Source organism: Balearica regulorum, chromosome 1 (assembly GCF_011004875.1).
Source record: "Balearica regulorum gibbericeps isolate bBalReg1 chromosome 1, bBalReg1.pri, whole genome shotgun sequence".
Lineage (NCBI taxonomy): Eukaryota > Metazoa > Chordata > Aves > Gruiformes > Gruidae > Balearica > Balearica regulorum.
This window is the reverse complement of record NC_046184.1, coordinates 39,101,906-39,129,594: the sequence shown is the minus strand read 5'-3', so window position 1 is coordinate 39,129,594 and position 27,689 is coordinate 39,101,906. Positions and strand designations below refer to the sequence as shown.

Genomic DNA, 27,689 nt, shown 5'->3' with positions numbered 1-27,689 from the left:
GAGCTTTTTCAGGGGAAAAGGCTCTCGTGTCCCCGGAGAAGTGTCCATCGTTGCGGGGAGCAGGCTGGCCCTAAGCGGTACCTTGACCTCACCTCTGGCTCCTGCTGTCAGCGCAGCAGCTGGAGCCTCCTTCGGCCAGAGGGAACATTTTCACTGCAGATTTCCAGGGCTGGAGAGCTGCAAGCATATCTGTTTACTGAATACTAATAATCTCCATGTGTTATGCAGCTTGACTCTCTAATGTCAGTCAGTACTCATTCAGCACAGAAGATAACTTGAGGAGAAGAGAGCCACCCCTGCCAAATCTAACAATCAGAAATTCACCTCCTCTTCCATATTACAAGCACAATCCCATATTTTAAAAATCTCATCTGTCTATCAGGATATTTACCACATTCTGTATTCATCCCCATGGCTGCTGAGCACTCACGTATCAAAGCATTTATCTGTAAAGTGGTAAAGAGATATCCATTTAATTCTGACCTTTAAAGAAAGGGGGAAAATGCTTGAGTGGCAGACTGGATTGCAAACAGGACAGAGAGCCTTCACCCTTTGGACTTACCATCTAAAATGAGTAGCTTGCAGAGGTCTTTGGTGAACTCAACCAAATTTGCAGCAGGCGGTTGTCTGGACTGCATCAGGCAGATCGCAGTGGCTGCGAAAGGGCTGTAATTCGTCTCTCACTGGCTCCTTCCTGGGGAGGGACTGCTCCAAGCTGAGCTGAGAGACTTTGGCTTAGCGGGGCTGCCCCTCTATTGCGAGGGGGTTGAGGGGGTGCAGTGAGCAGCTGGAAGGTATCAGCCACTGCAAAAATGCAGAGTTGGGGCTTTTGCACTTATTTTCCAGAGCTCAGCCTAGGGGTCAAACAATATCACAAAGACAGCCTATGTGAAGGGACATTGCAATAAACAAGTCATTGTGGGAACTGTTAATGCCTTCTTCCATTTCAAAGCATGAAGCTTAATTTCCTCCTTACACCTATGATATAATTTTGCAGTGTTCAGCATTCTTTGGGGACTGTTGATATATAAATAAATAATTAGATAAGGCTTCATTTATCTGAGAAAGCCACAGTCTTCTGAAGGCAGGCTTGCAGCAGAGCGGAGACTGCGTGAGTTGTATAATGTGCTCCCGGCTTTTGAAGGAAAGCCAGGCCAAGTCCTGTATCACTTTGTTGACTAAAGGCGTACTTTTCCAAAAAAATCAAAGCTTAAGTTGGATTCCCGAGTCTGTGTTTAAGCTTCAGAAGTGCAGCTGGATTTTCAGCCTACCAACACCCTTGAAGTCAGCGTATGTTCCAAGTATGCTGGAAGTCAGACCAGTTATGTAGGAGCCAAGGTCTGGCAGCATGGCCAAGATGACCAGAATGCTCTTCAGTGTTTCAGAGGCATGCAGGAGACCTTAGCTAAAAACCTCAGCCAAGACATGGGCAACCATCATGTTTTTCTTCCCTTCCCTAATAAAAGAAGCATTTCAGTGAAAACAGTGCTCTGACTTTCTCGTGCCCTTGTTGCCCTGGGGACTGTCCATCTCTGCTGATGATTAACATATAGGGTTTGGTCTCTGTTTTAGACTTGGTCAAGTTTTAGACTTGACCCTAGGACTTTAAGTACAGAGGGTCAGAAAGGGAAGAGATGGAAACTCATTAGTTAAAGCAAAGAACTAGAAGACAACTCTGGCAGCTACCAAGCAAGATTAGCCATATATTTATCTGTCAGAGAAGGTTTTTTCAAAAAAACCACCCAAATCAAGACTTGAGAAAGCCTACCTCCACTTACATGTCCTCCCTGTTGTCAGAAAACATTACACTGAGTAAAGGGAGAAAATTCCCCTACCTACAAGAAGAAGCTATCTCTTACTGAGAAAAAAATTGCTCTGATAATTTTTGTGGATTGAAGGTTGACACAGCAGCAGCAGAGTCTCTCTCTCTGGCCTTTAAAGACAGGTCTGTGACAACAGGAATGCTTGAAATCAAGGACACTTTCTGTCTCTGTCTCAGTCCTTGGCAATAAACACAAATCAAACAGCATTAGGATGTCTATCCAGAGAGGTTTTTAATAGGATGCAAAGGTGGGAAGGGGTCTCCAAGCAACCTAAAAAGACCACTTTACATGCTGGAATCAGCAAGTTTGGGACAGACTGGACACCCTTCTGCAAAGGGCAAACAGCAGAGAGACATCCTGCACCTTCAGTACAAAGCCTGTCCGGTCAGAGCTTGTCCTAAGCAGCTATCCAGGATCAGGGCCTTATGGGTCAGACCTTTACAGATGAATAGATGAAAATCTCTCTGGTCAGTCTCAGTCTCAGGATAAAAAGGTTGTCTCTGCAGGAGTAACTTCTTTCTGTATAGGCACCAAACATTTACTCAACAACAATGTCCTCATGTGACTGGGGTACTGCAGTGGCTGTTGGCCCACTACCTTCTCATATCCCTTGATCATTTCCTACAGATTTTTTTATTTTATAACACTATGCTACCATGATTAGGGTGTCCCATCCCTTGTCTTTCCTGTTTTGCATCACTGCAGGATTTCTTGTCGTCAAGGCAAAGAACAAGGAAGTTAATAGCCAAAGAAATGAGAATCAACTCTGTCATGGCAAAATAAAAACAAAGCATGGCTAGAGTTAAGCGCAGTTGGACGCAGACTCTGCACTGATAGCTGTCACAGGGGAGTCTGTAGGGACCCTGCATGTCCAGATGGTTAAAGTGAAAGTATTGAGATAAAGTTTGGGCCAAGAAGGCACATCCACCCTAAATTAATCTGCAAGATGAGGTGTCTGCAATAGTTAAAACGGGCCAGAATCGGATGGTGCATTATTCCTGGCACTTCTCAGAAGAGCAAACGAGAATACCCATGCTTTGCAGAAGGTGGGCTGGTGGGTGGACAGCTTTCACACCGGGGCTGCAACTGTTCTGTTCCCTTCACTGCACAGAGGTGTGTGTGATGGGATGGGGAGCGTATTGCCAACGTCGTGCTAGCGTAGGGCTAACGTTGGGCCTGATGGAGGAGACAGATGGGCTGGGAGAACTGGCCGTGTCGCGGAGCACCAGTTTGGCAGCAGTCACTGGAGCTCGGTGAGCGCAGAGGGCCAGCCTCTGGCATTCACAGAAGGTGCTGCAATGACTGCACTGGCAAAAGGCACCCCTCTCCTTAGAAACAGATGAAACTCAGGGCAGACACCAGCAAAGCACTGGTGGCTGCTGGAAAGTATCCTTTAAGCCTGTCTGGAAAGAGCTGTATTGGGCATGAAGGGGATGGTTTTGTCTGTCCTTTCGGTCCTTATCTCTCCGTTCACTCTGCTAGAAAGGTTGACAAGCTGTTCAAATGACCTTGGCAGCTCTGTGACACAGGTGCCATTACTGGACTGAGACCAACAACTGATTTCAAATAGTCCAAGTAGCCCTACAGTTAAAGAACTTCTAATTTCACCAGTGCAGACATAGCAAATGGAGCCTGATGTCACATTGCATTAAAGTCTTTCATCCAGCACGTTTATCCAGACAGTGGACAAGTTGCAACAAAAGAAATTCCTATGAGATGATAGGGAAAAAAAAATCACCACTAGGATGAACAAACATTGGACCAGGTGTCCAGAGAGACTGTGGAGTCTCCATCCTTGAAGATATTCAAAACCCAAGCAAACACAGCCCTGAGCAATGTGATCTAAGTTAGCCCAGCTCTGAGCAGGGGATTGGCTCAGATGCTCTCCCATGGTCCCATCCAACCTAAATTATTCTGTGATTCTGTAATTCTTCTATAATTTCTTAAAGACTCATGATAAAATTACCCAGGCTTAAAGTAGATAGCTTGGGGATATTGGGGCTTTCCTGTACTCTTTTTGATAGGCCTAGCATTAGAGAACACTTATCCAGCCCAAAGGCAGTTACGTGATGATAAGAAAGCTATATCTTCTCCAGAAAGGGTGAAAGCTGATGTCAGATAGAGTGAATTTTGGCATTTTTATATAGACCTCTTAAACAGCCATGGCTGTTGTCAGAATCCATCCAGGTAGGTCTCCCCCTTGCCCGGTTGTACAGCCCCAGCATCTTCTGGAGAACCAGAAGGGCAAATCAGAACCTGGGAGACGCACCATGAATGACAGCAAATCAGCACGGTGTTGGAGCAGCTCAACCAGCACCCCAGGGAAGATGGGCTATAGAGCCGCTGAGTGCGGGGATTGGAGCAGGGGGCTGGGGCTGGGGACAGGCAGCAGAGTGGCAGCCTGCTCCCCTTTTTCCCATCAGAGGCCAGGGCAGATGGAGCGCACCACTGCGCTCCATGTTTCTGCAGGGATAGGGGAAGGGAACTATGCCATGAATAAGTGGATGCAGGACACTGTAACGGCAGCAGAAATGTGGAGTTCACAGCTGTGTTGAAGCTTTTGTATTGTGCTTTCCAAACCAAGTTCAGTCTTGTATTGCTTTTAATGTCTCAAGAGACAAGATCTGAGTACATTGGGAATGGCTGAATGAAAATCATCAGCTCCATACAACCGCAGTAAAACAAATAAAAATTATGCTAGGTGGGAAAATCAAGAATTAGCATTTTTAAAATAAGCTGTTACAGAGTGTGAATGCTGATGGGACGGTGCCTTCAATGTTGTATTCATTGTGTAAGTCACTGCCTCTCGTTAAAAAAGGGGTTAGGACGGAGAGGGTCCCAAAAGGAGGAAATTACTTCAGCTCTCGCGTTTGGGATGCTAAGATGAGACTCCACATGAAAGGAGTACACCAAACCAGGGTGTACGCCTCCCACTCCAACATGCCTGCTTGTCACAAAATTTGACCAAGCACAATTTCTGCCAAAACGTGGTTACCCAGCATCTCTGGAAAATCAGCATCTTGACCTATTTAGTTTGGAGAAGAGCTAAGGGACTATTAAACAGGCACTGATTTTTCCTATTTGCCACAATAAAGGGAGCTGGGGGGTTGGAGGGGTGGCAATGCTCCAAATGAAAGGGAAACATAGTAAGATTTTTTAAAAGCCCATGTACATTTTGACATGACTTCTTTTGTTTGCAAAGGGCAAGCAGGAGAGAGACATCCTGCACCTTCAGTACAGGTGCTGTGTTGTATACAATTAGTGAGATTGAAAAGGACGGTTAGGATCTATTTTTAAATATGCCATTTTAATTTTTTTTTAAAAAAAAGTATAATTGGCTCAAACCTCTGTGCATGAATATGACAACAGTCATAAAGGAACATCCATGCAGAAAGCACTGCAAAATCCTACGTGGGTTTGACCAAACAGATTTTTTTAATGCCCACTGCCCATTTTTCTCCCCTCCTTATGGCCAATACCTCCTACCTCCAAAGTTACGGATCAGCAATGCAAGTGTTATAACCACGTATGTGAAATTATATACAGGACTCACCGAGTTGCAGTTATTAAATGCCTTGATTACTAAACACAGCATGAACAGCCCCTAGATGACGAAATCCATTCCAGCAGACCTGTGCCAGCAAGCTAACTGGGACCTTGATCTGAGCAGTTAAAGCAAACCACAGCATTGTTTTATTGCACTCACCACCCTTAAAAGATTCTGCTCAGTTGCTAAAATGATCGCAGTGCTCAAAGAGTGAGAGAAATTTTTTCCTTCTGCAATTAAGAAGTCTTAAAAACAAAAGTTGCTCTGTGCCGCTGTCTCATATACTGCTCCAATTCCACTCGTTATTCACTACTAATACATTCATTAAACTATATCAACCTTAAATTATATCAATCCATGAAGCAGATTTGCAGTTCACTTATTCAGAATTGGTTTGATAAGTGAGAACACTTAACAAAATTAACTTCATTTTGTGTCATTTCTAAAAGCTTTTTTCCATTTAATATCTTCTGAAAGCAAGATGTCCTGAGCATAAGTAGGAATTCACAGCAACAAAAGGCCATCAAATTTTGGTTTTCTTGGATTTGTTGTTATTGACATTGGATTCATGTTGTACTGGTCAACACTACATCTGCCTATAAGAAGGCCTGAGCTTGGTGAAAAACAACTTTATCAGATATATTCCGTCATGAAAATTCTATAGTTACGTACATTTCAGTAAATCAGAGAGGGCTATTGCTTTATTGGTGTTGATTGTCTAATATTTAAAACCACATCAAATTATCAAGGCAGATTGCAAAAGTGTAGTTACATAAACTGTACAACATTCAATGGAATAATTGTGCTGCATTTTACATATGACAGTAACGAGTTGCTAGATATCAGAATGATTGAAAGGTGTCCAAAATTGCTGCTTGCCAGCAGAGAATTATATTCCACATGAGGTTTTTTTTTGTACCAGCCTTATCATCAAAACATCTTTAAAAAGTGGTTAACACCTTCCATAATTTTCCTTTCCCTTTTCTTATCCCCTCCTAAGAGAGGATTATATTCAGTTCCTACTGTTACGTCCTAATCATGATTATTTTCGTGACTTCTACTGCTATTTTACATCTTCCTCTCTTTTTGACACAGGCCGGTACGTATTTACATTAGAGAAGCCAAAGTCACTTGGGGTGACCCGCAACCAGGTCAGTTGGGTCTGGCAGGACTCGGGGAAGCTGAAGGTAAATGCTTGGGCTTGGAGGGCTGCAAGCGGCGCAAGCGGAGCCTATCCAAGCTCTCGTGCTGTCTGTCACCTTGGGGCACCAGGAACTCCAAAGCTGGTGGCAGTACTGCAGAGATGAAGAAGGAGGTAAGAGTAGTTGGTTGTTGCACGGTTATAGCTTCACATGAAGTACTTTCTTTCCACATTGAAAATAAGCACATGCTGTGCATGATATCTGTGGAGGACTCTGATTTAACAGATAAACACTTACAAAAGGTTCAGCATAAGACATTACAGTAAAACGCTTGCATTACTCTGAAATGCAATCCAAATCCTAAACACTAGGCATTGACTACTTTGCAGAATGACTTGTGCATCCTCTAAAGTACACATCAAACTAGCCCTGGGGGGAAATAGGGGGGAAGTAATGAAATGATGCTATTTGATGGGTGCGTGTGTGTGTATTCAGGTCACCCAAGCCAGTGTGTTAGCACTCTGCATGGCACTCCAAGAACCTCACCCAGTTTCAGATAAAATGTTGCACCACATTGCAATGTGGATTTCATTGTCTCATCTTTCAGAAGCAGCAGGAGGCACTGAGAGAATCTGCAGTACAGTTAAAACTACTCGATATCTAATAGAGTATTTTATTAGATCCTTCCTTATGGGAGTCTTCTGTTAAACATTTGAAATATAATATATTGCTCTTGATAAATATGTAATAGGAATTGGGAGTTATTAATGCATTGTAAAAAGTCTATTCCAGCAAGAGTGGTTACCTTATTAATTAGGAATAGCAATCCTGAAGATTCAGTTATTTATATGATTTTAATTTAGTTCCAATTCTAAACGAAAGTTTAATTATAATTGCACCTAATTCACCCAGAGGATGAAAGGGCCCATTTAACAAAGGACATTCTGGTTTCATTAAATGATTACAAAGGGAACTAGGAATTGATGGTATTTTGCAATATTGTTCCAAATCCCAGGGGATTTGCATCAGATATGCTCCATAACATTTAAGGAAATCAATTCTGGAACCCCAGTAAATGAATCCATAAATTACACTTTAATATCTCAAAGTGCTGCCTTCCTCAGATGGAGTTTGTCACTCCCAGGATCAATACGGGGAGTACAGGGTTAGATGGGCTTTATGGAGAGCAATTCATGCAACTGCATCATTATACTGTGCTTCAGCATGTCACATTGCCAATGCATTCGTATCTAAACAAGTCGACATCCCCGAATTGGAGTGAAGTCTAGATACAAAAATTTGCTACAGGTTAATCCTCTGTTTCAGAGGAAATAATGGCAAATAATGTTAATCAAACTTGACAAATTTATGGGGAAAAGCAACACCCATATGAATTATTAAAGCACTTAACACTTCATGGAGTAGCTGCCGCAGTCTCAGTGCACAAAAATCAAAACGAACACTCCTTTTCAGCACCAACTTATTGAACCAATATCTCTCTCTGGAGAATTAGATGAGCAACATTGCCCTCCAGTAATGTCCAGATATTATCAGCAAGTGGACAGCTTGTTTAAACCCCACACAGGGAACAGGTTTGTGGCATCCCTTTGTTTAACTACCCCAGCAGTGAGAGCAGAGCGCCGCAAGGGATTAATTCGGCAGAAGTGCCAGGTTTTTGATAGGCGCTCTCATACTGGGACTCCGGACCGAAGTGCTTCACTTCAAAGGCACTTTGCGTGGGAAATGCTGTAGTAGCTCCGGTGAGGCAGTGGCACCTGCTGACATCTCTGTGCCGACACTGAAAGTCGGACAGCTGACAGCAAGGCAGACCTATATAAAAACATAAGATGTATTGTATGCTGCAGCTAGGGAGTGCCAGCACATATCCATGTGTCCGGCCCTGAAAAGGAAGAGCAGCACTATATTTTCCCACTACAAGGACAGGAGAGAGTGTCCAGGGATGGAGAGGTAAAACGAGAAAAATACTCATATTTTCTCTATTTTTAATATATATATTTATAATATATATTATATATATATAAAATATATATATTTCTGTGGGTGAAACTGCCCATGTTGGCAAGAGCCATGGTCCAGCAGTAACCCATCACTGCTGGGAATCCTATGCCTGTGTTTTAAGCCTTTGGGGTTTTTTACTGTGGAGCGGACATAGCCCACATCCTCTGGATGTGTGCTGGAGGGTCCTGGCTGGAGGACACCTGGCTCACACCGACTGTGGGAGCATCTCTCCACCTGCCACTGCTCACTCAAGACCTCGTGCAGAGGAAACCCCTCCTCCTTCTCTGACTCACGCTCCTGGCTTATTTCTGCTTATTTTGTTTCGGGGCATTTATAAGTGAGGGTTTGGTGCCTGCTAGCCTGAGGGCTTGATGGCCAAGCTGAGGAGCGGGAGAGCAGCATAGGCTGTGCTCAGTCTTACGGCAATGGGAGCAGCTGGGGGGGACCTTGGCCTTTGCCCGCTGCCCCATACACGGCGGGGTACAGCCACCACCTTGTGCCCCACCAGGGCTGCACTGTGATTTCTAACCTCATCCCTTGTTCTCCAAAGGGAGAGAGAAGTAGTGGGTGCAGACAGCAACAGACGCGGCAGGAGATGGGCAAAAGCTGGCACTGCGCTGCCTCCTGGTAGAAGAGCTGAAAGTTTCCATTCTTGATCCTTATGTACATCTGCAAAATTGTCAATCAATGCCAGGTTTGTTGCATAAGAAAACGTGAGAAGAGCTCGCTGGTATGTTCCCAGCAAGCGACCTTGTGTAAGCACTCCACTTCTCACACTCTGCTGCTTGCTCAGTCAAGAAAACGCGCTCCTCTTTGGCAAGAAGGGATCTCCCCCTGCAGAGGGCTCAGCCTCCTCCAGCTCTCTCAAAAGTGGTGCAGCAGCTTTTCCTGCTTCCTTATTTTCTAGGCTGAACCGCCATGAAAGTGGTGCCCACTATTGCAAGCACGCGCTTTACCTAGTAGATTAAAAGGAGTGATTTTGAAGCATCCTGAGTAAAAGGGGCCACTTGGATGTTCCCACTGTAGAAATGGCCCAGATGGACGCCAGCATCCAGCCATGGGCTGGTCCTATCGTGTTCCGCAGGGCATTTATTTACCATGTCGTTGCTTCTCATCCAGCTCTGGCAGTTGCAGTATAACTGACAGGAGAGGGAAGCTTTTTGTCTTAAACAAAAACAACAAAAAAACCCAACTACAGAGTCCCTTGTGGTTTTTCAGCCTCCTTTAATGCTACCTGCACCCAATATGAATTCAGTAACAAGAGAGAGCATTAATCCTGTGAACAGCACAGTTCACCAGGATATCCTTCTATTTATTTTTCAAAACTGGTACATTACCACATGCACATCCTTTTTCCCTAAATCACAGCAAAACCTCTGCACATAAGAGAGAACATCATGTTTTAACTTGTTATCAGATCAGAAAATTAGAAACACCTCTCTGAAAAGGCGCAAGCAGGCAAGGGGAAAACGCAGGGAGAAAGCAGCAAACTCCCTGCCTTTTACAAGGTTAGCACCCAAAAAAAATTAACATTTTAAATGTTTTATTTTCTGATTCCCCTCACCTCATTATGTTCAAAGGAGATTTTCTCTGGGTTACTCAGCTAAATAAGACACACCAAAATACACTTTTTTCAGATGTCATGTACAGTAAGGTAACAGCCAGTCTCAGGGATTTTTGTAACAAGGGATGATCCTTGTCCCACAACTTTCTGCTTTAAAATAATTGAGGTAGTTAAAGCGTCTCTCCTTTTATTCTCATAGCTGCAGTCTGCAAGTGGCTATACATGAAAATAAAGTATTTTGGTTTTTTTCTGAGTTCGAATAGGAAGGAGACCTTTGCATCTAAGGCAATACCAAAGTGCCTGGAAAAGAAAGTTTCCCAGATTTAGGGAGCACAAAACTTACATTTTTTCTATGGAAGAGCCAGCAGTTCTCAGACAATGACAAAATGCAAATCTAGAATAGCACAAAACAAGGGCTGCTCTGGGCAATGAAGCAAAGCGGACTGGAGCAGCTATTCTGGGCACCGTAAAGTATACATGCTCAGACTCAGGGGCAAGCAATATCTCTGAAAGTCAGCCTCCAGGAGGCTAAATTTGGATACCCAAAATTAGAGGCCGTTTTTGAAAATATGAGCCTGGCTGGAAAATTTTGCGCTGCACATAAGCAACGTGCCATTTTCACAGGCTTATAATCACTTATTCCTAAGCCAGCATTTCTTCAAATATGACAAAAACACCCCTCTTCGGTCAGGATGGAGTTATTTGACTAGTCAGAGTTCAGAAACTAAGGCAAATATAAAACACAAACACAAACAGTTGCAGAATTACAGCCTGGTACGTGGAAAAATAGTCACCTTGTGCTAGGCGAGCTCAAAAAGAGCTTCACCAAGAAATGTTTTTAAAAACAGTCCCAGAGAAACAGACCTTAAATTTGCTCAGTTGAAGCATTGGTGTTTTTCCTCAGGGAACTCTGAGCTGCATGGGGGATGACGGCTTTCCTCCTCCCAGAAAACCAGCCTCCGAGGGCATTTTTGGAGGTAGAAGCCACACTGTGGGAAACCCGAAGTGCCTCCCATCAGGATGCGGCCCCCAGACGGCACCAGGCGATGCGGGGGGGACTTATCCCCGGCATGGGCAGCAGGGAATGGCTTCGGCCACCCCACGGGTTAGTCGCTTGCAGATGTCACCTGCGGGAGCCACAACCATGTCCCGCACCAGCACTTCTGTCCTTCCCACGCAGGCAGGCAGCATTTCCTTACTCAGCCACAGGAAATATTTGGGGGAGATTAATCAGCTCCTAACTTCGGGTAAGTTACCAAGCTGTTTGCTAAGAAGACACTCTTCTGTGTGACTATATGATATATACACATTGTGAGACAGTTATGGACCTGTGACAACTCACTCTGCTGTTGCCATTACCCAGCATCTCTCTGGGCAGGGTTTGATGTGCACCTCAACTCAGACTGACATGGTTATCCGGCAGCAGTTTCAGTTACTGACATTTCCTTAATCATCCTTCCCTTTTTTATTTCTTGCGTCTCTCTTACTTTGGTTCCAGGTAATAGGAACAATGTCATATTCTTCATTTACATGTAATTTGCCTGTATTTCCCCCTCTGCCCACGTAGTTTGTACAAAAACAGTCTGTCAATTCCTCCCTCAGAGAGTTAACACTCAGGCTTTCTTCAATTTCTTTTGACCCCTACTATAAAATTCATTTTGATGAATTATTTATGTCTGGAGCTCCCCAAGGAATTATCATTTGTATCTTCTATAATTTCTGCCTGTCACCAGCTATTACCAAATTACATCAGCTGGACAGCAGCTGCCAGTAATCAAACCAGGTTCCTCCTCTGCCTTGGCTTTTTGCATCACCCAACGGACACAAACCAACCAGCTCCTGGAGCAGGTTATTTTACAAGCCTGCTCCCTTGCCCATTTTGGAGGTTAAAGTTGGGTTGATTTTATTTCCTAATAACGTTGGTATGAAAGGCAGCAATAAAGAAAAAATAATAGATGTTGCCACTTCTGTGCATGTAGGTGGGCAAATAATGCGAAACCCAAAATCTATCCCAGCCTCAGACCAGAATACAGCTGTATCTGGCTATGCTCATTGTCAAGTAGAAACAACTGTATTCTCCTAAACTGACTTAATTCAAACATCATTTTCGGGAAGCAAACGTACGTGCAAGCTCCCTAAACCCTCCTTGAAAAATAAAGCAAATTCTTGGGTGTGAGTATTTACTTATCCAGCAATGGGCCTCAGTTGTCATTTCCTCAGTCATTCACCCAAGGCCAGACTGTAATATTGTCATATTTTCCAGTCACCACAAGAAGTGGGTTCTTCTGGGCTTAAGGTCCTTATTGTTAGATCTTAGAGCAATTAAAAGCTTCACAGAAGCCCTTTGAACATGACTTATAACCCACCCTGGCAATAATAAATGTTTATGTGTATTAAGTTAAACAGGCAATTAAATCTTTGTAGGATGGGAGTTTTAGTCAGATAAAACCCCTGTGTGCAGAAAATCCACAAGTAGACCTGTTTCATTTAGCTGATCTTTTTTCAGTAGATTTTCTATGTGTCTGAAAATGAACGCTCTATGCAAAATTTTTGCACTGTTTTCAGTTCCACATTTAAATTGATTTCCTCTGGCTTCTTTCATTTTTAATCTGTTTTCTCCCTCTCTCCAGGTTCCTGTGGCAAAATAAGTGAGTGCCGAAAAGGAAAGAAAGAAAAAATTGTGAAGCATGGGAAGAAAAAGAAAAGCAAAACCTAACACTTAAAAATTCATGCTTTTGACAATATTTCAAAATAAATATTCAAAATCTGTTTGAAAAATGTTTTTTCCAGCTTTAAAGCAGCCATCGATAATACTTTCTTGCCCTTCCATTCCCTGTATTCTCTTAGCTTGTCCAGGAAACTTTGTATTGAAGGAAAGTGCAGAAACAATCCCAAGCTGAAGTATTTCTTTGCAAGAAAACTCCATTCTTCTGTACAGGAGGGAGTTCACTGTTAAACAGAATAAAAAGAACGGGTAGTGAAGACTTACACTGAGGCTTCGTTCCTGATCATCAGTGTGGGCTTTGATTTTTTTAGGGAAATCCCTATATTTGGGATGCAAATGTTACAGAACAGCTAGCACTAGTCTGAACACAGTCTAAACACACCATCTTTGAAGACATGCCTTCAAACCTCGACTTAAACTCATTAGTGAATCCTACCGAAGCCTGCAAGTTGACACATCCAACCCCTCTCACCAGCTGCAACCCTTTTGAGTGACATAGAAGTGGGAATTGGTAAAGGCAGGGGCCAGCTGATATCTCGCTCTCTCATGACCAATGATAAAAGCATGCCTGTTGTGGTTTAACCCCAGCCAGCAACTCAGCATCACCCAGCTGCTCGCTCACTCTCTCCTGGTGGGATGGCGGAGAGAATCGGAAGGGTTCTCTCAAGTGGGAAAACTTTTCAAGATTCTTTTCAAGTGAGAAAACTCGTGGGCTGGGATAAGGACAGTTTAATAGGTAAAGCAAAAGCCAGACGCACAAGCAAAGCAGGACAAGGAATTCATTCATCACTTCCCATCACAGGCAGGTGTTCAGCCATCTCCAGGAAAGCAGGGCTCCATCACACATAATGGTGACTTGGGAAGACAAACGCCATCACTGTGAACATCGCCCCCCTTCCTTTCTTCTTCCCCCAGCTGTATATGCTGAGCATGACATCATATGGTATGGGATATCCCTTTGGTCAGTTGGGGTCAGCTGTCCCAGCTGTGTCCCCTCCCAACTCCTTGTGTACCCCCAGCCTCCTCACTGGCGAGGTAAGAAGCAGAAAAGGCCTTGGCTCTGTGTCAGCACTGCTCAGCAGGAACTAAAACATCCCTGTGTCATCAGCACTGTTTCCAGCACAAATCCAACACACAGCCCCATACCAGCTACTGTGAAGAAAATGAACTCTGCCCCAGCCAAAACCAGCACAATGTCCCATGAGGTTCAGTCTCATTATTAGTTCTTCATAGAGACTAAATTCACTCAGGCAATTTTAAGTAGTCCCTGTTTTCTACAGCTGCTTTGCTGTTACCATCTTCCTACTTTGTGCCTTTTTAAGAGTAAGAACAGTGTACCTGGCCACTCAGTGTAAGACATTTTGATACAAGATGCCCAGGTATGGCACAACAGTACCACCACATCTGGCCTGATGTCTCTCCGTGACATAACCCTCAATTAAGTGTGTAGAAGATCACGATTTTTGCTTCAGATCATACTATTTCACATGGTTTTGATAACACTGAGGACCCTGAACTCTCAGAAAACCTTAGCAATATTGATACATGTCCTGAAAATTCATTAGTCTAGAATTTAAATCTGCTTTTTTTCCCTAATCTGTTCCCTTGAAGTTCATAGGAATTGTTCTCTGGATTTGAGGTTTACAACATACTTCTTTCCAGATATAGCTCTGAGACTAGAAACTTTTATTTCAGTAAAAGTTCAGAAAATGTAACTGTATAATAACAATTCTAGGAGCAAGGACTTGAGGAAAAACACCAGTTGAAGTCATGAGAGCTGGCAGCATAATCGTCAAAACATCTTTGCTATTTTTATTGGTGTAACAGCAACACCTTGATCCGTCAATGTTGATTAGAGCCAACTGTATCACATCCTGAAAAAAATCTTTGAAAAATGAATGCTGAATATGATTATTTTTTCTTACAGTCACATAATTTCTAATGTTTTCCCAAAGGCTTCAGCTTCTTAAATTACACATACTCATGAGAATGATGGGGTTTCATTTCTTACGATAAGGCAATGGAAATCTGATAGAACAAAGTCAAGCTGTTAGATACCAGCCAAGAGAAATTTTGCTGTAACTTGCATCTCATCAGCCGTACAGGGCAGAAAGGAGGAGAGGCAGGGGAGCAGCCAAGGGCTGAGGAATGGCTCTGAGCTGCCGGCGTGACACAGAGGAGAAAAATCCTGGGATGTACTGGGTGAAGTACCGCAGTGGGCAAGGAGAGGTACATTTCATACTGTACATAACCCTGGTGGGACTAGAATATCGTCCACAGCTCTAACAAAGCTGAACTCAAGCTAGAACAGGTGCAGAGACCTAGTAGGATGGGAATGGGGAGTCAGTTTTTACTGATGAGACAAATATAGCTTAATAGGGTTAGCCTTACAAAAGAAAGGCTGAGGGGGATATGGTTACACTTTTTATAAATACATGCCCAAATACCAGCAGGGCTGAAGCATCATTCAAGCTGTAAGACAATGTTGGCACAAGAACAAATAGCACGAAAAAAAAGTCATCAACTGTTTTAAGCTATAAGAACATTTCTAACCATCAGAGAAACAGTGGTTTATAACAGTCTTCCAACAACAGCAGCAGGTGCTATTAAGCTAACCACTTTCATAGCAGAAAAATAGTAAATTTATGTAAGGGATTTTATGACATGGTATCTGCTGTAATAGTGGGTGTCCCTTAGGCTCTATGCTCCTAGGAAGGTTCTGGTTGTCACAGTTGGAAAATAGAAAAGAAATATGTAAATGTAAACTCTGAAAGCTGAGATCCATGAAGACAATTAAACAAAAGTAAACAGGCAACTTTTTTTTTTAATCTCCTGAGTTTATGTGGCTTGAATCTGTTTTTTTTAATGCATACTGTGGTCATGGCTCAAGCAATGATACCCAAGTCAAATGCAATGGAGACCTGAATGAACTCCAGTGAGAGGAAAAAAGCAATCCTTTGTTTACTGCTGATTTGCACCACAGTCCCTGTCACTCCAACCTGCCCATCCACAGAGAGGCTGGCTCATGAGGATGAGCTTCGGCCAAAAGTGGAGTTCATCTGCCCAGCACTGCCAGACCAACCTCAGCCAAGGGAAAACCAAGAAAGTGGGAATGAAGAGTCGTATCTTGGTCCTCTGCTATAGCTGGGGATGGGTTACGTGCCCATCCCCTTCCTGGTCAGAACATCCCAGGTGCCTGTTATGTCATAGTTTTGTCAGAGGAGGAAAAAACCCACATTCATTTGTGTCTCCTCACAGCCCTGTAGCAGCCACCTCTCGTCTCTTTCCAATCTTGCCCAAGTGAGCCCACTCCAGAGCCACTTTTCTGGCAAGCAGGCCAAGTGGCTTCTACCAGATGGCTTCTACCAGGTGGCTTCTACCATCCTTCAAAGGCAGAGGCACACTTGCCTTCAGCTTGATTTCATGCACACTTCATTCACAGGCTCTGAAAAGGCTACTAGCATTGCTACTCCCACACAATAGATCATAAATAAATGCACGGGTAAGTATTTCACTGAAGGCCCTCGGAGTGCAACCCCGTAACTCCTGTAGAGTCACTGGCCATGAAGATAATTCATCTAAGTCAGTACCAGAGGAAGAAGGAAATTTGGGGTTGAAAGGTATCTGCTGTGAGAAGACATGAGCATGCCTTTCTGGCAGCTCTGCCTGCATTGATTTGCTGCAGGCAATTCTAAATCAACATATGAAGAGTGCTGGCAGGAGCTACCTCCTAATGATAAATCATTTAGTCAATCAAAATATAGCTCCTCAACTACGCAAAGATCTCATTTCTTCTCAAGAGCCTCACATGGAAAGAAAAATGGAAATGCTGTACCAGGAGGAGGAAAAAAGCTTTATTTAAACGTGACAAAAAATGAAAGTTCCAGGATCCCATTTGTGGTGTAACTTACAGTAACTTAGGTACTTGTCAAAGCTAATTAAGACAGGCCATCTGCAAACGCTTCTGATTGGAAACATTCTCCCCCGTGCCAGCAAAACAGTGTGTTACAGCCTCCTCGCATCCCACCCTGACAAGTGCTAAGCTGCTTTGCCTGACGCTACCGGTCCTGGGGTAGGGAGCACTTTCCTCTTCCTGCAGCCCGAGAGCACGTTACCTGAGCATCACCCTTCAGTTCTGCAGGAACCACGCAGGAGAGGACATGGGCACCCCGTGGGGAGCAGGGCCAGTGCCACCCTTGCACATGTGCATGGCTCCTGGACACAGCCCGCTCTCAGACCAGCTCCCACCGGTGGGCTGGGACACCTTGCTGGGTACCCTACGGCAGCAACTTCATCTTTGAAGCACCATACTAGCAGTTCACTGCCTTTGGCAAGTGATTTGCAGGCAGAGCCACAAGCAGTGACAGGCTATCTCAGGGGGAATGAGGCCCGCCAGCCCACCCCAGCACAGCAGACAGATGGGTGCTGGCAGGCCGGGAGTTGTCCATGGAGGAGCAGGTCCAGCGGGGCAAAACAGCTCACAGGACTGACACCCAGGCAGTTAGCAGGACAGTGTCCTATAGCTAGCGTGCTGTGCCCTTGATACACAAATGTTTAGTTTCTCCTTAGCAACACTTTTTTTTTTTTTTTTCCCCAAGAAGTGTTCCTTGTACCCTGAGGAAGCCAGAAGTGCTGGAAGCTCGTGAGGAGTGCCAGCCTCGCAGGGGAGCCACAGGCACTGCCACCTGTGTGCAGCGTAGGCAGGGCCACCAGCCCAGGGATGTCCTGGGCAAAGGTGTCTCTGCACAGACCTTGGAAGTGTCATGGTTGGACGTGACAAGTACTGGGATCTTTAGAAATCCATTTTTATTCTAGCTGTGAGCTTTACAATCTCTGCCTTGCATTGGGATTTCTTTCTCTGCTGAAGTTTATCAACCCAGTCTGAGTGCATGGACTCAGGCTTTCATCCCAAAGGAGAAACTTCAGTTGCCAAGCAGGGTAAGCTACAAAACAGCTTTCCCCTTGGTGAACGTCCGCTTTGGAAAAAGTGACAAGGACCACCTGTCCGTGGGGTGACACCTGCCTCCTACTCACCAAGCACCCTCTGCCTCCAGCAGCTGAGGTTTGCCCCGCACATCCTGCCAGCGACTCAGGAACTCCAGCCATGAGAGTTTGCTTTGACGCGTGCATAACGCAAAGATGTTGGGCTTACACTGAAGCTTCAGAGAGGCAAAGGGAAAAAGAAGCCACATGTTTTTTCTCTGTAAAAACCTACAAAGAATGTCTGCAGAGTTTTTTGTTTTGTTTTTCAAACAATCATATATATATGTACATATTACACACATATATATATGTTGTACACACACACATATTCTTTAATTTTAGGTCCTGCTCACCTGTCAGGAGATGATATAAAAGTAGATCGTTATACCTAGAGGGCTTGACAGAAGTGTATTTGTAGTGTCTGCAAGCAACCCCACGCATTTGGAAAAAAAATAATTTCAGTGTGGAATTTTTACTGCCACACTGAAGCTGAAGTAAAAATCTTAATATTATCTCTTTATTCAGATAATTTTTATTAAAAAGGTCTTATTAAATAAATCAATACTATACTTGAAAGCCAAGCCTGGTCGGAAGTCTTTATAATACAGTTGCCAATTTGCTTTTCTTTTCTGCTTGGTGGACACTTCTCTCACACATTATGTTTAATCAAGGTTTAATACTTCACTGCACCTCTATTTTGCAATGCTTTGCATTTAGACAGTCTTGCACCGACACTGTGGGTGCTATGCACAGGGCACTGTCAGGTCAGACAGTCTCTGAATGAGAACCTCTGGTTTTCCCAGCGCCAATGTTAGTTACAAAGTAATATTCGCTGTTAGCGGCTACTCCAGACAGTATCTTTAGGTAGGTAAGGTATGCGTAGTCATGTCCGGCCTGCAGATAACCAAATCAAAGCAAAGAAATAAAAACATAGTCCACAAAAAAAGGGAAAACAGTTCCCACTCTGTTAGCAGGAACACTGCGTTTGCCACCTCCCAGGGTGGTATGCAGAGCTCCCAGCCCAAGAACTTCTCAGCAGAACCTAACTCCAGCGATATCCCAAACTTTCTCCAGAAAGATGCCATGACCTTGCTTTTGTAGTCTCTTTCCCCCTTCAACGTGATGGACACAAGCCATTTCATTCTGCAGCACTTGGCATTTCTGCTGAACTTCATGCAGAAGTTAAAGAACAAGGTTAATGTCTGGCGTGGAGACTGGAACCCGGCAGCTGGAGGTGAACGTGCATTCCCTGTCTTTGGAGTTTGGTACTAAGCTCGACTTTATGTTTATTGTTGGGAAAGAGCTAAAGAAGCATTATTTTTGCAGTAGTCCCTATCCCAAAGTGCTTGATAGTCGGCAGAGATCCAAGACTCACCACAGCCAGAAGCTGGGAAGCACTTCTTAAAAACAAGCAAATGAACAAGCAAACAACAGACAAAGCCAAGTAGGGAAAACGACACAGAGAAACCCCAGTTCCAAGAGTCGCAGAGGACTTCTATGAAGGAACAGAAACCAGTTCCATCTACGCTACTTTTACCCTGCTGTGTGTAGCATATCTGATGGCTGGGACACGACTAGTATCGTGTACTCGAGACAAAGACAAGGAATGTTCTTCCTCTCAGGAACATTATAATATAAACCACAAGACTACGCTAGCAGTATAATAGCATTATAAATCACATTAAAAAAAAAAGCATAATAATATTTTTAAAGTTCTAGCTACAGAAAAGACCCTTTAGTGTTATCCTTTAATTATTAGCATAGAGTTTAAAACTACAAGCTCTCAAAGGTATTTTTCCACTGAAATAATAGGTTATCAACAGTTTTCAGACACTGAGATGCATTTAAGACTTTCCCAGTCTTGCTGTAATTACTGAACCCAGGAAAGATCACGCTTACCTCAAATATGGCCCTATTCGTCTTAGAGGTATCTTTTTTCCCTCTAAATACCAGCCTCTGACCATAGAAAGCCCTACACTGCTACTTCCCTTAATATTTACGATTTTTTTAATTTCTCTCGTTCTGATGAAGAGTAAAATTCATGTTGGATCTTTCAGTAAGGGGATCTTATAAACGGGACAAAATGGGATTTTTAAGAAAAGCCATAGCACCTAGAAGTGAAGAACATGGTACTTGATCATAAAGACACTTCTCACATGCTTTACTTGGTTTGCTGTAAAAAAACCCAAGGGATGCACAGCTGACATCCAAAGGAAGCCACAATTTCTTCACAAAAGGAGGTACCGTGAAGATAACAGCAACTACAGACCATCATTCAGGGTGGGATTCCAAGGGTCCTGTTCCAGCCAGGGACCCGAGCTCTCTGTTAGGGACCAGAGAGGGAGCAGTGGTGGCAGAGGGTGACATGGTTGTCCCCACCAGCTACTGGGAGTCTCAGCAAATGGCACAGGCCAAAACCCAACCTCCCGACAACTGAAATCAGGCGAGATGGTCCCTACCCTTCTTCAAATGAAAAATCAGATGTGACAGAAGTCTACAAGAGCTGGCAGGAGGGACAGATGGCTGGAGGAGAGGGTGAGACACAGATTAGAAGGAAAAGAAATCCATAAAAAAAGCTAAAATAACTTAAAAAAATCCCAAAAGAGGCCTTTGTCCTCAGAACAACACAGTAATTAACAAATAGGCTTTAATCTGCAACAATGTAATTTGGCTTGCTACTCTTCGGGGCTGTAAACTGTATCTATATTTAATCCTGATGGTTTTTGTGCTCTGAAAATTATGCTGAAAAGGACATACTAAAGTGCAGTTAAAATCCCTTGATTTCAGCCTGGGCTCACCCAAATCAGAAAGCTTTTCAGTGAAACTGCTCTGGGTGTACATTGACATTACCAAGAAGAGAACGTGGCCAATTACTCACAAGACAGTTCTGTGCTGAACAGTGAAATTACTCCGGATGTATATGTGAACAGAATTTAGCTCAGCCTAACCTACCAGCTTTGTGTAGTATGTGCTCATATCCCTGGGACTTCACATAAAGTCTCACAAGCTCTGCAAAACCAGTTTGACTCAAAAACTCATGCAGAAATCTGGGCTTTTTTAAAGCAGTTTTAGGAAAAAGAATACAGACTGCACCTTTCTCATCAAATATTTCTTACAAAATCAGACTTATTGTTATTTTAAAAATCTTTAAAAAGTGGCTAAAAAAAATGAAAACACCCATGTAGGCAAAATTCCCGCCAAAGATGTTTTCTCTCAAGTATGGGGCAAACAAAAATACAAAATATATTGCATTCTAAGTCCCGAGAAGAACTTTAGAAACTTCCGGGCAAAAGCAGCCTTTGGGCAATATTCAAGGCTGCCAAGACGCATAAAGCAGCAGCAAAGTCACCCCCCAGCAATGGACAATTACTATATACCGGTACCAGTAAGCATGCTGGGGGGCAAAGGCACTGCTGGCGTTGACTTCAGCAGGCTAGGAGAAGGCCTTTCCACGTTTAAGAAATGCCAGCACTCCAAGGGTTCTCTTTACAACCAGAAAAAAACCCAAAATACAGTGGAGAGAAGTAAAGTAGGACATAAAATTTTATTCTGAAATGATCTCTGGCCACAACAATAAAATGTAACAAATATTCACTAGAACAGTCTTAACTCCTGTCATCAGCTGTACAATACATACAGTATCATAAAACTGGCCACTAGGATTAAAACCCACTACAACATCTTTAATGTTAAGTGGCAACAGCAGCATCTCACAGAAAATTATACATACATATATACAGAGTCCACATTCAATCGTTTTTCACGTTTTCAGTACACACAGTTGCAGCATATTACAGTCACGTGTCTAACGCGTTGCCCAATAAAAACCCAAGCTACTGCTTAGACGTAATTGTAGCAGTTGAACCGAGTTAATTACAATTTGTAGCAGAGATGTACAAGCCCCTAGAAACAATAATTCACAAATGTTATTTTATTTAAATGCTACCGTAGCCTAAACTGGGCAATATTCTAATCTTTCCTGACTGGAAAAAAAGAGTTCTTTTTGTACTTATCACAAATAGTATTGATGGAAAAAGAATACTAAAAAATGGAGAGCATTAAATAATGCACACCCTTTCCTAAAGATTCTAATATTGCCCAATGCTACTTATGTCTAACGTGTTTTCAACATTCCCATGAAGTCATTTATAACTCCAAACCACCCACCAAGTTAAAAGTGGCTTAAGTGCCTTGCACCCAAATTGTAAAAATCCCTGGCCACCTTTATAAGAGCCAGGCACATATAAAAGGAATGCACTTTGGTTCATACCAAATGCCCTGGGATTAAATCACACTATAAAACTAAAGAGTTTGAGGTAAATTTTTACAAATACAGTTGATTTCTGTCTAGTGTCATCATAACAAAAATTTATTTTAAAAAAAAGCCCAATTTGATGTTAAAATACAACCAATGAGGAAGGGCCATCTTTAACCCCTTAAGGAGACGTACCAACAAGAACAGAGTGTCCTCTCCACCCTAGCAGTGTGATTGCCTTATTGTTTCTACTAAGGCCTTGCTCATCTACAGGATGTTTTAAGACAGGTATAGCGTCTAAACATAGATTTCATCCCTACTATCCAGTATTCAAAGGGTTAAAGAGGCCAAGATGCATGCCCTACAACACTGCATTTGTAACAAAAGGCACATTGTTAACACCAAGGGCACAATCCATCCTCTACTGTTAATCTACACATCTTGCATCACTCTGTTGTTCCAATACACTTAAGTGGTAATGAACACTCCAGTGGTGCAAGAAACTGAGCCAAGTGAGACTGCAACCGAAGACAAGACAACACTGTGCTATTACTAAATCTGAAAATAGCTCAGACATCCCCAGACAATGGTAACATGTGAGACTAAGCACTGTTTCCAAGCCAACTTCTATCAGCCTAATTATCAGAGCCCTTAGAATAAAATCACATCAAAGCAAGAGGCAACATCCTTCCCCCCCCCCTCCTTTTTTACAGGTATAAATAAGCTACAATAAAAAGCAGCTACATCACTTAAAAACCTTGATGTAGCTGCTCCTTTAGCATAGAGGAAGTCGCACTGTATCTGGGTTAAAAAAATAGCTCTGCACACTATAGTTTGGCCTTAAAGTTTCCGGTAGCATTTATGAAGGTGGATCATAAATGCAATATTGGCATTAAGAACTGGTTACATGAAAAAGAAAATTTAGTGGTTTTAGCCTATTAATGACCCATCAACGTTATGAATGTTTTCACCTTAAATTGCTATGAAAGGCAGGAACATGTTTCAGTGTTCCCTTTAAAATACATTAAAGGAGGTGATTCTTCTTCCACCCCTAGCATAAGCATCCCTATTTCTTAACTTTTAGAAGAGTTAGGGTAGAAAGGAGTGGTAAAGCCCAGTAGGTGGAGGAAGTAAAGATTCCCAGTTACTGTAGAAAAATACTCAGTATTGTATTCCCACAGTAATGAGAGTCAGTTAATTTTATATGAAAATTAATATGTCTCTTTTCCAGACCTAGAATTTACTGACCATAACTTACTGGATATTCATACTCCAAAAGCCACTTTTCTAAGCTGTATTACTATATTTCATTTTTAACATGATTTCATACATGTTTATATATTGCACTTACACACATTGTATAAAGTTGTGAACATTAAACACTAAATAATTTAATTTGACTAGAGGCAGGAAACAATCTGGTTTAAAAAAAAAAAAAAAGAGAAATGGTTGATTGATGCTCTAATTTTTATAGTTATCAATCAACAAATACCATCCTCTACTCAGAAATTATTTTTGGAGCTTCTTTAGGTGTTGACTTTTTGGCAAGAAGTTAAGCGATATGTTTCCTGAGAATTCTGTCATTTTGCATTTATATCCCTCCCCCAGTCTTACCTTAAGTTAAAAAAACCCCAAACAAACAAAAAAATAAGCTGTAAGTGGTAAAGTAATGAAGGAGAACTTAACCGGAAACTTTCTTGGCCTCTCAGGGGACCATGCTTTAAGTGTTTTTCATAATTTCTACAAGTAACTCAGTAAAATCTGTGTATATAAATGTTGCTTACAGTAAAGTTATTGAGGTTTAATGCAATCCATTCTAGTATGTCTTGTTCTAACATCCATAAACCCTTCTAGATTATGTTCTACTGCGTTTAAAATTCCCTTTTCAGATCTTTTATACATCCAATGTAGACCACAGCCATTGTACATGATGAAATACTGATCTTAGATTTCAAGCTGTTCCTGCTGAAAACATGCTATAACGCGTGAGTATTTCTTTCATAGGTTTAGATATTATTCCTCAGCGAAGACCATCTTTCTTCCACAAATGCAGTTAAAAGTAAAAAAGAAAAACCAAGCACTAGCACACACACATGTGAACAAATCTACACATACCTCTAACTGTTCCTTCAAAGTTAATTTTCAGCTACAAATGCCAAAGATTAAATCAAATTCCAACCATTTAACTTTCCTTTGATAATTCTCCCCTTTTAGAAAGTAACTAGGATGGTGTCTGCCAACTGAAAAGCTTTCCACTGAGGATCTTTCCATCTACAGTTACGCTGTCTAATGTGAAGTACTTTTCCACAGAAAGCAATATGTAGTAACATAGAGTTTGCCCCTACACGCAGATTTGATCCGAAGTGTAGATGTACCAGAGAGGTCACAGTCACTCAGACAAACACTGACAGAAGAAATAAAAGCAATCTGTGAAATTGATGTAGCATAACAGTCTAGAAGTTACAGTATAAAACTGACAGAAGAAGCAATTCTGCTTATGTGATTTAGGGAGACCAAGATGCACATTAGGAGAGAAAAGAAAACAGGAGAGGGGGAAAAAAAAAAAGAGAAGCCCAGTGTGAATGCTCAATGTTATATACCTGAAATGAAGTCCAGAATATTTTGCTTTACCAACTCATCAGTCACTTTCAGATTTAGAGGAACAGACATACTTCCATCTTCATTCTTTCTGAGACTGTCAATTCCTCTCACTCTACCACATGGCAGGCAAGGTAAGAATCATGTTAGCCCCGGAAGTTCTTATTTTTTGCATCATATTTAAATGCTCATTTTAATAAAAAACCATTACTTTTGAACAGAGAAAGTATTCCATAGGAGGTGACCGTATCATTAGCGATATCACTACTTTCTCTGGGCTACCATACCGAAAATGACAACGTAACATGCTATGGCTCCACTTCAAATTACAAGTTTACTGGTGCTTAACTGTATTTATTTGAGTATTCTTCCTGGAGTCCAGTCACATGTAGGTGTGTTTGCAGAATCAAGACCCATAAAACCCAAAAGGTAGAGTCTAACAAATTTACCCCAGGTGAAACCTAATATGAACCATGGAAGAGAAAGTTAATACCTTTGACACCACGCTGCAATGCATGACAGTCATGTTGTAACCAGTGGCCTGCCACTGATCTTTATTACTGTGTCACACTAGTTACAGTAAGGCTAATTGTACTGTAGAAGACAAACATTTTAAAAAATAAGTATAAAAACTTAAAGCATTGTCCCCGTGTTTTTATAAAAACAAAATCAACATTTCTTACATTTAAAATGAGTGCTGAAAGATACAAATGAATAAAGTTATTGAGCAAATAAAAATGTATATCTGAGCTACTTTTTCATACAAATAAGGCTCAGCCACATTGTATCTCTCATATTAACAGCATTGGGTTTTTCAAACTCAGCTAACGAGTTTTGGCAACACTGTTCTTTGCTGAATATTCCCATTGGCATCTGTCATCTGTGCCAAATTAGTCCTCAGTTTTGAAGCTGAGCTTGAAGTTGGAGGTAACTTGGAAATCGACGTTATAGCACCAGTGCTCTCTGCAATTCTCTTCGCCGAGGCCTTGTCCCCAGTCGGAGGCTTTGGCAACCGTCTCCTTAGCCAGGGATGCCGCAAAGCCTGGCTGGGTGTCATACGGATAGCAGGATCCCATTCTAAACACTGTTTTAAGAAGTCAAGGAACAGGGGATCATCACATCCCTTTAATGCATTACCCCATTCTCTGCTCTCTGGTGGGCCACGTAGTTTTCCCCTCCGAGAGCGTCCACCGTTAAGTATTACAGAGCCATCAGACAAGGTTGTGATGCTGCAATAGCGGGGATAACCCTTAGAGCTCACAAAGTTTTTGGCTCGCTTGGATGAATCTAAGAGTTTTGGAGAAGGCATGCCCAATAGCTCAATCATACAAGCCAGCTGGTCTCCTTCATCTTCTCCAGGTAAAAGCGGATAACCGGTGAGAAGCTCTGCTAGAATACAGCCCAAGCTCCACATATCTATGGGCATCCCATAACGAGCACCAAGGATGACTTCAGGTGCACGGTAAAAACGTGACTGAATGTAAGTGTAGACACGCTGATGCTCGTAACAACTTGAGCCAAAATCAATGACTTTAATACCACTTCTACCCTGTTGCTTCAACAGAATGTTCTCAGGTTTAAGGTCACAGTGAATGATTCTGTTCTTGTGCAAAGCATCCAAGCACTGTAAGATTGAGTGGGCAAACTTGCGGACCAAAGGCAGGCTAAAGCCCTGAAACTTGTTTTTCTTTATTAATTCATACAGGTTCATGCTCAGCAATTCAAATGTCATGCAGATATGGCTGCGGAATGTGAAGTTTTCCAACATGTGAATAACATTCATGTTGTTATCCTTATCTTGTTTCCGGAGATGCTCCAGGATCTTAATTTCTTCCGCAGCTTGGCGGTGGAAACGTTTTTCATTTCTCACCATTTTTAGTGCCACATGCTGATGCATCTTGTGATCATAGGCCTTCACCACCTGCCCAAAGCTTCCTTTCCCTATAACTTTCAGGACTTCATACCTGTAGGCAATATGATCATGGGGTACTTGTATATAAGACCCTTGGTCATCATCATATCCGCAATTGTTTGAACCACCAATCACACCTTGCCGCTTCTTTGCATTTGGACCCAAAAAGTATATTTCAGGGTAGCTAAAAATCTCATGATGCTCAAAAGCTGTTAATTTTTGCATGTATTGCTTCATTGCCTGCTCTGGTGTCATAACGGAGGCTTTCACCTTCCCTGTTCCGTCTGTAGATTTTAAAGAGCTGGAGCTCCCTTGACGTCTGTGAGCACTCTCTGACTGTCTGTCCTGAACCACTGGCAATCCAGATTTGCCTAGTGTTGTAAGTCCATTTGGCTGTGTTGTCAGAACCGTCCTCTTGTTACTATTATCTTCAAACAGCTGCTGAACCTGGATTTGTCCATGGCTACCAACATGGAGGTGCTCATTCATTGTGTGCTTACTGCCTCCAACCTAAAATTGAAAATAAATACATACCCAGTTAACATGAAAGGCACAAACTCTATGCTTCACCATTCATTCTGCAACCTGCCATCCTGCCTAAATCACCTCAAAACTAAGTATTTTCATAGAAGTCAGCTGTCTATAGATAATCTAGATACTATTAAGTATAGATACTGCTAGATGCTATTAAATTTTCCAGATCCTTGTTTCTCAAATGCCACTTTCCTGACTCTCTAAAATGTTTGCAACAAGGCAATCACAGATGTGCTACCATGATAAGCTAACAATTCCTCCAAGGAATCTTCAAGGCAACAGTCCTGTAACATCAAGAAGTATGCTTGAGGGACATTAAATTAGACTTTACAGAACATAGTAGCAGTTTTATTGATGCTGGAGATCAATACATAATGCTTGCCAGAACTTACACAGCTACGGCTCTCCTAGTCACCTGTTCTAAGAAATCAAAATTTTAACTTGTTCCGAAGTTTGCTGTATATCAAAAGTTCCAGATAGATACAATTTTAAGCAATAAGGAATGTGCTGTGACATGCACGAAGAGGAAAAAAACCTGCACATTTCTGAAGTTCAAGAGATGCCATTCACTGCTTGTACTATTGTCA

At 42.4% G+C, this 27,689-nt stretch overlaps 1 protein-coding gene across 4 annotated transcripts in view; it reads right to left on the bottom strand.

Moving 5' to 3' along the window:
* Window positions 1–21,328: 21,328 nt before the first annotated feature.
* DYRK2 (dual specificity tyrosine phosphorylation regulated kinase 2) overlaps window positions 21,329–27,689 on the bottom strand; it is a 16,438-nt gene continuing 10,077 nt past the window's right edge. For all 4 annotated transcript variants that reach the window (XM_075746137.1, XM_075746147.1, XM_075746156.1 and 1 more), the window contains one exon: window positions 21,329–27,078. In XM_075746137.1, coding sequence (XP_075602252.1) covers window positions 25,477–27,078 — 1,602 coding nt within the window. In that variant the 3' untranslated portion in view covers window positions 21,329–25,476. The remainder of the gene's footprint in view (window positions 27,079–27,689) is intronic.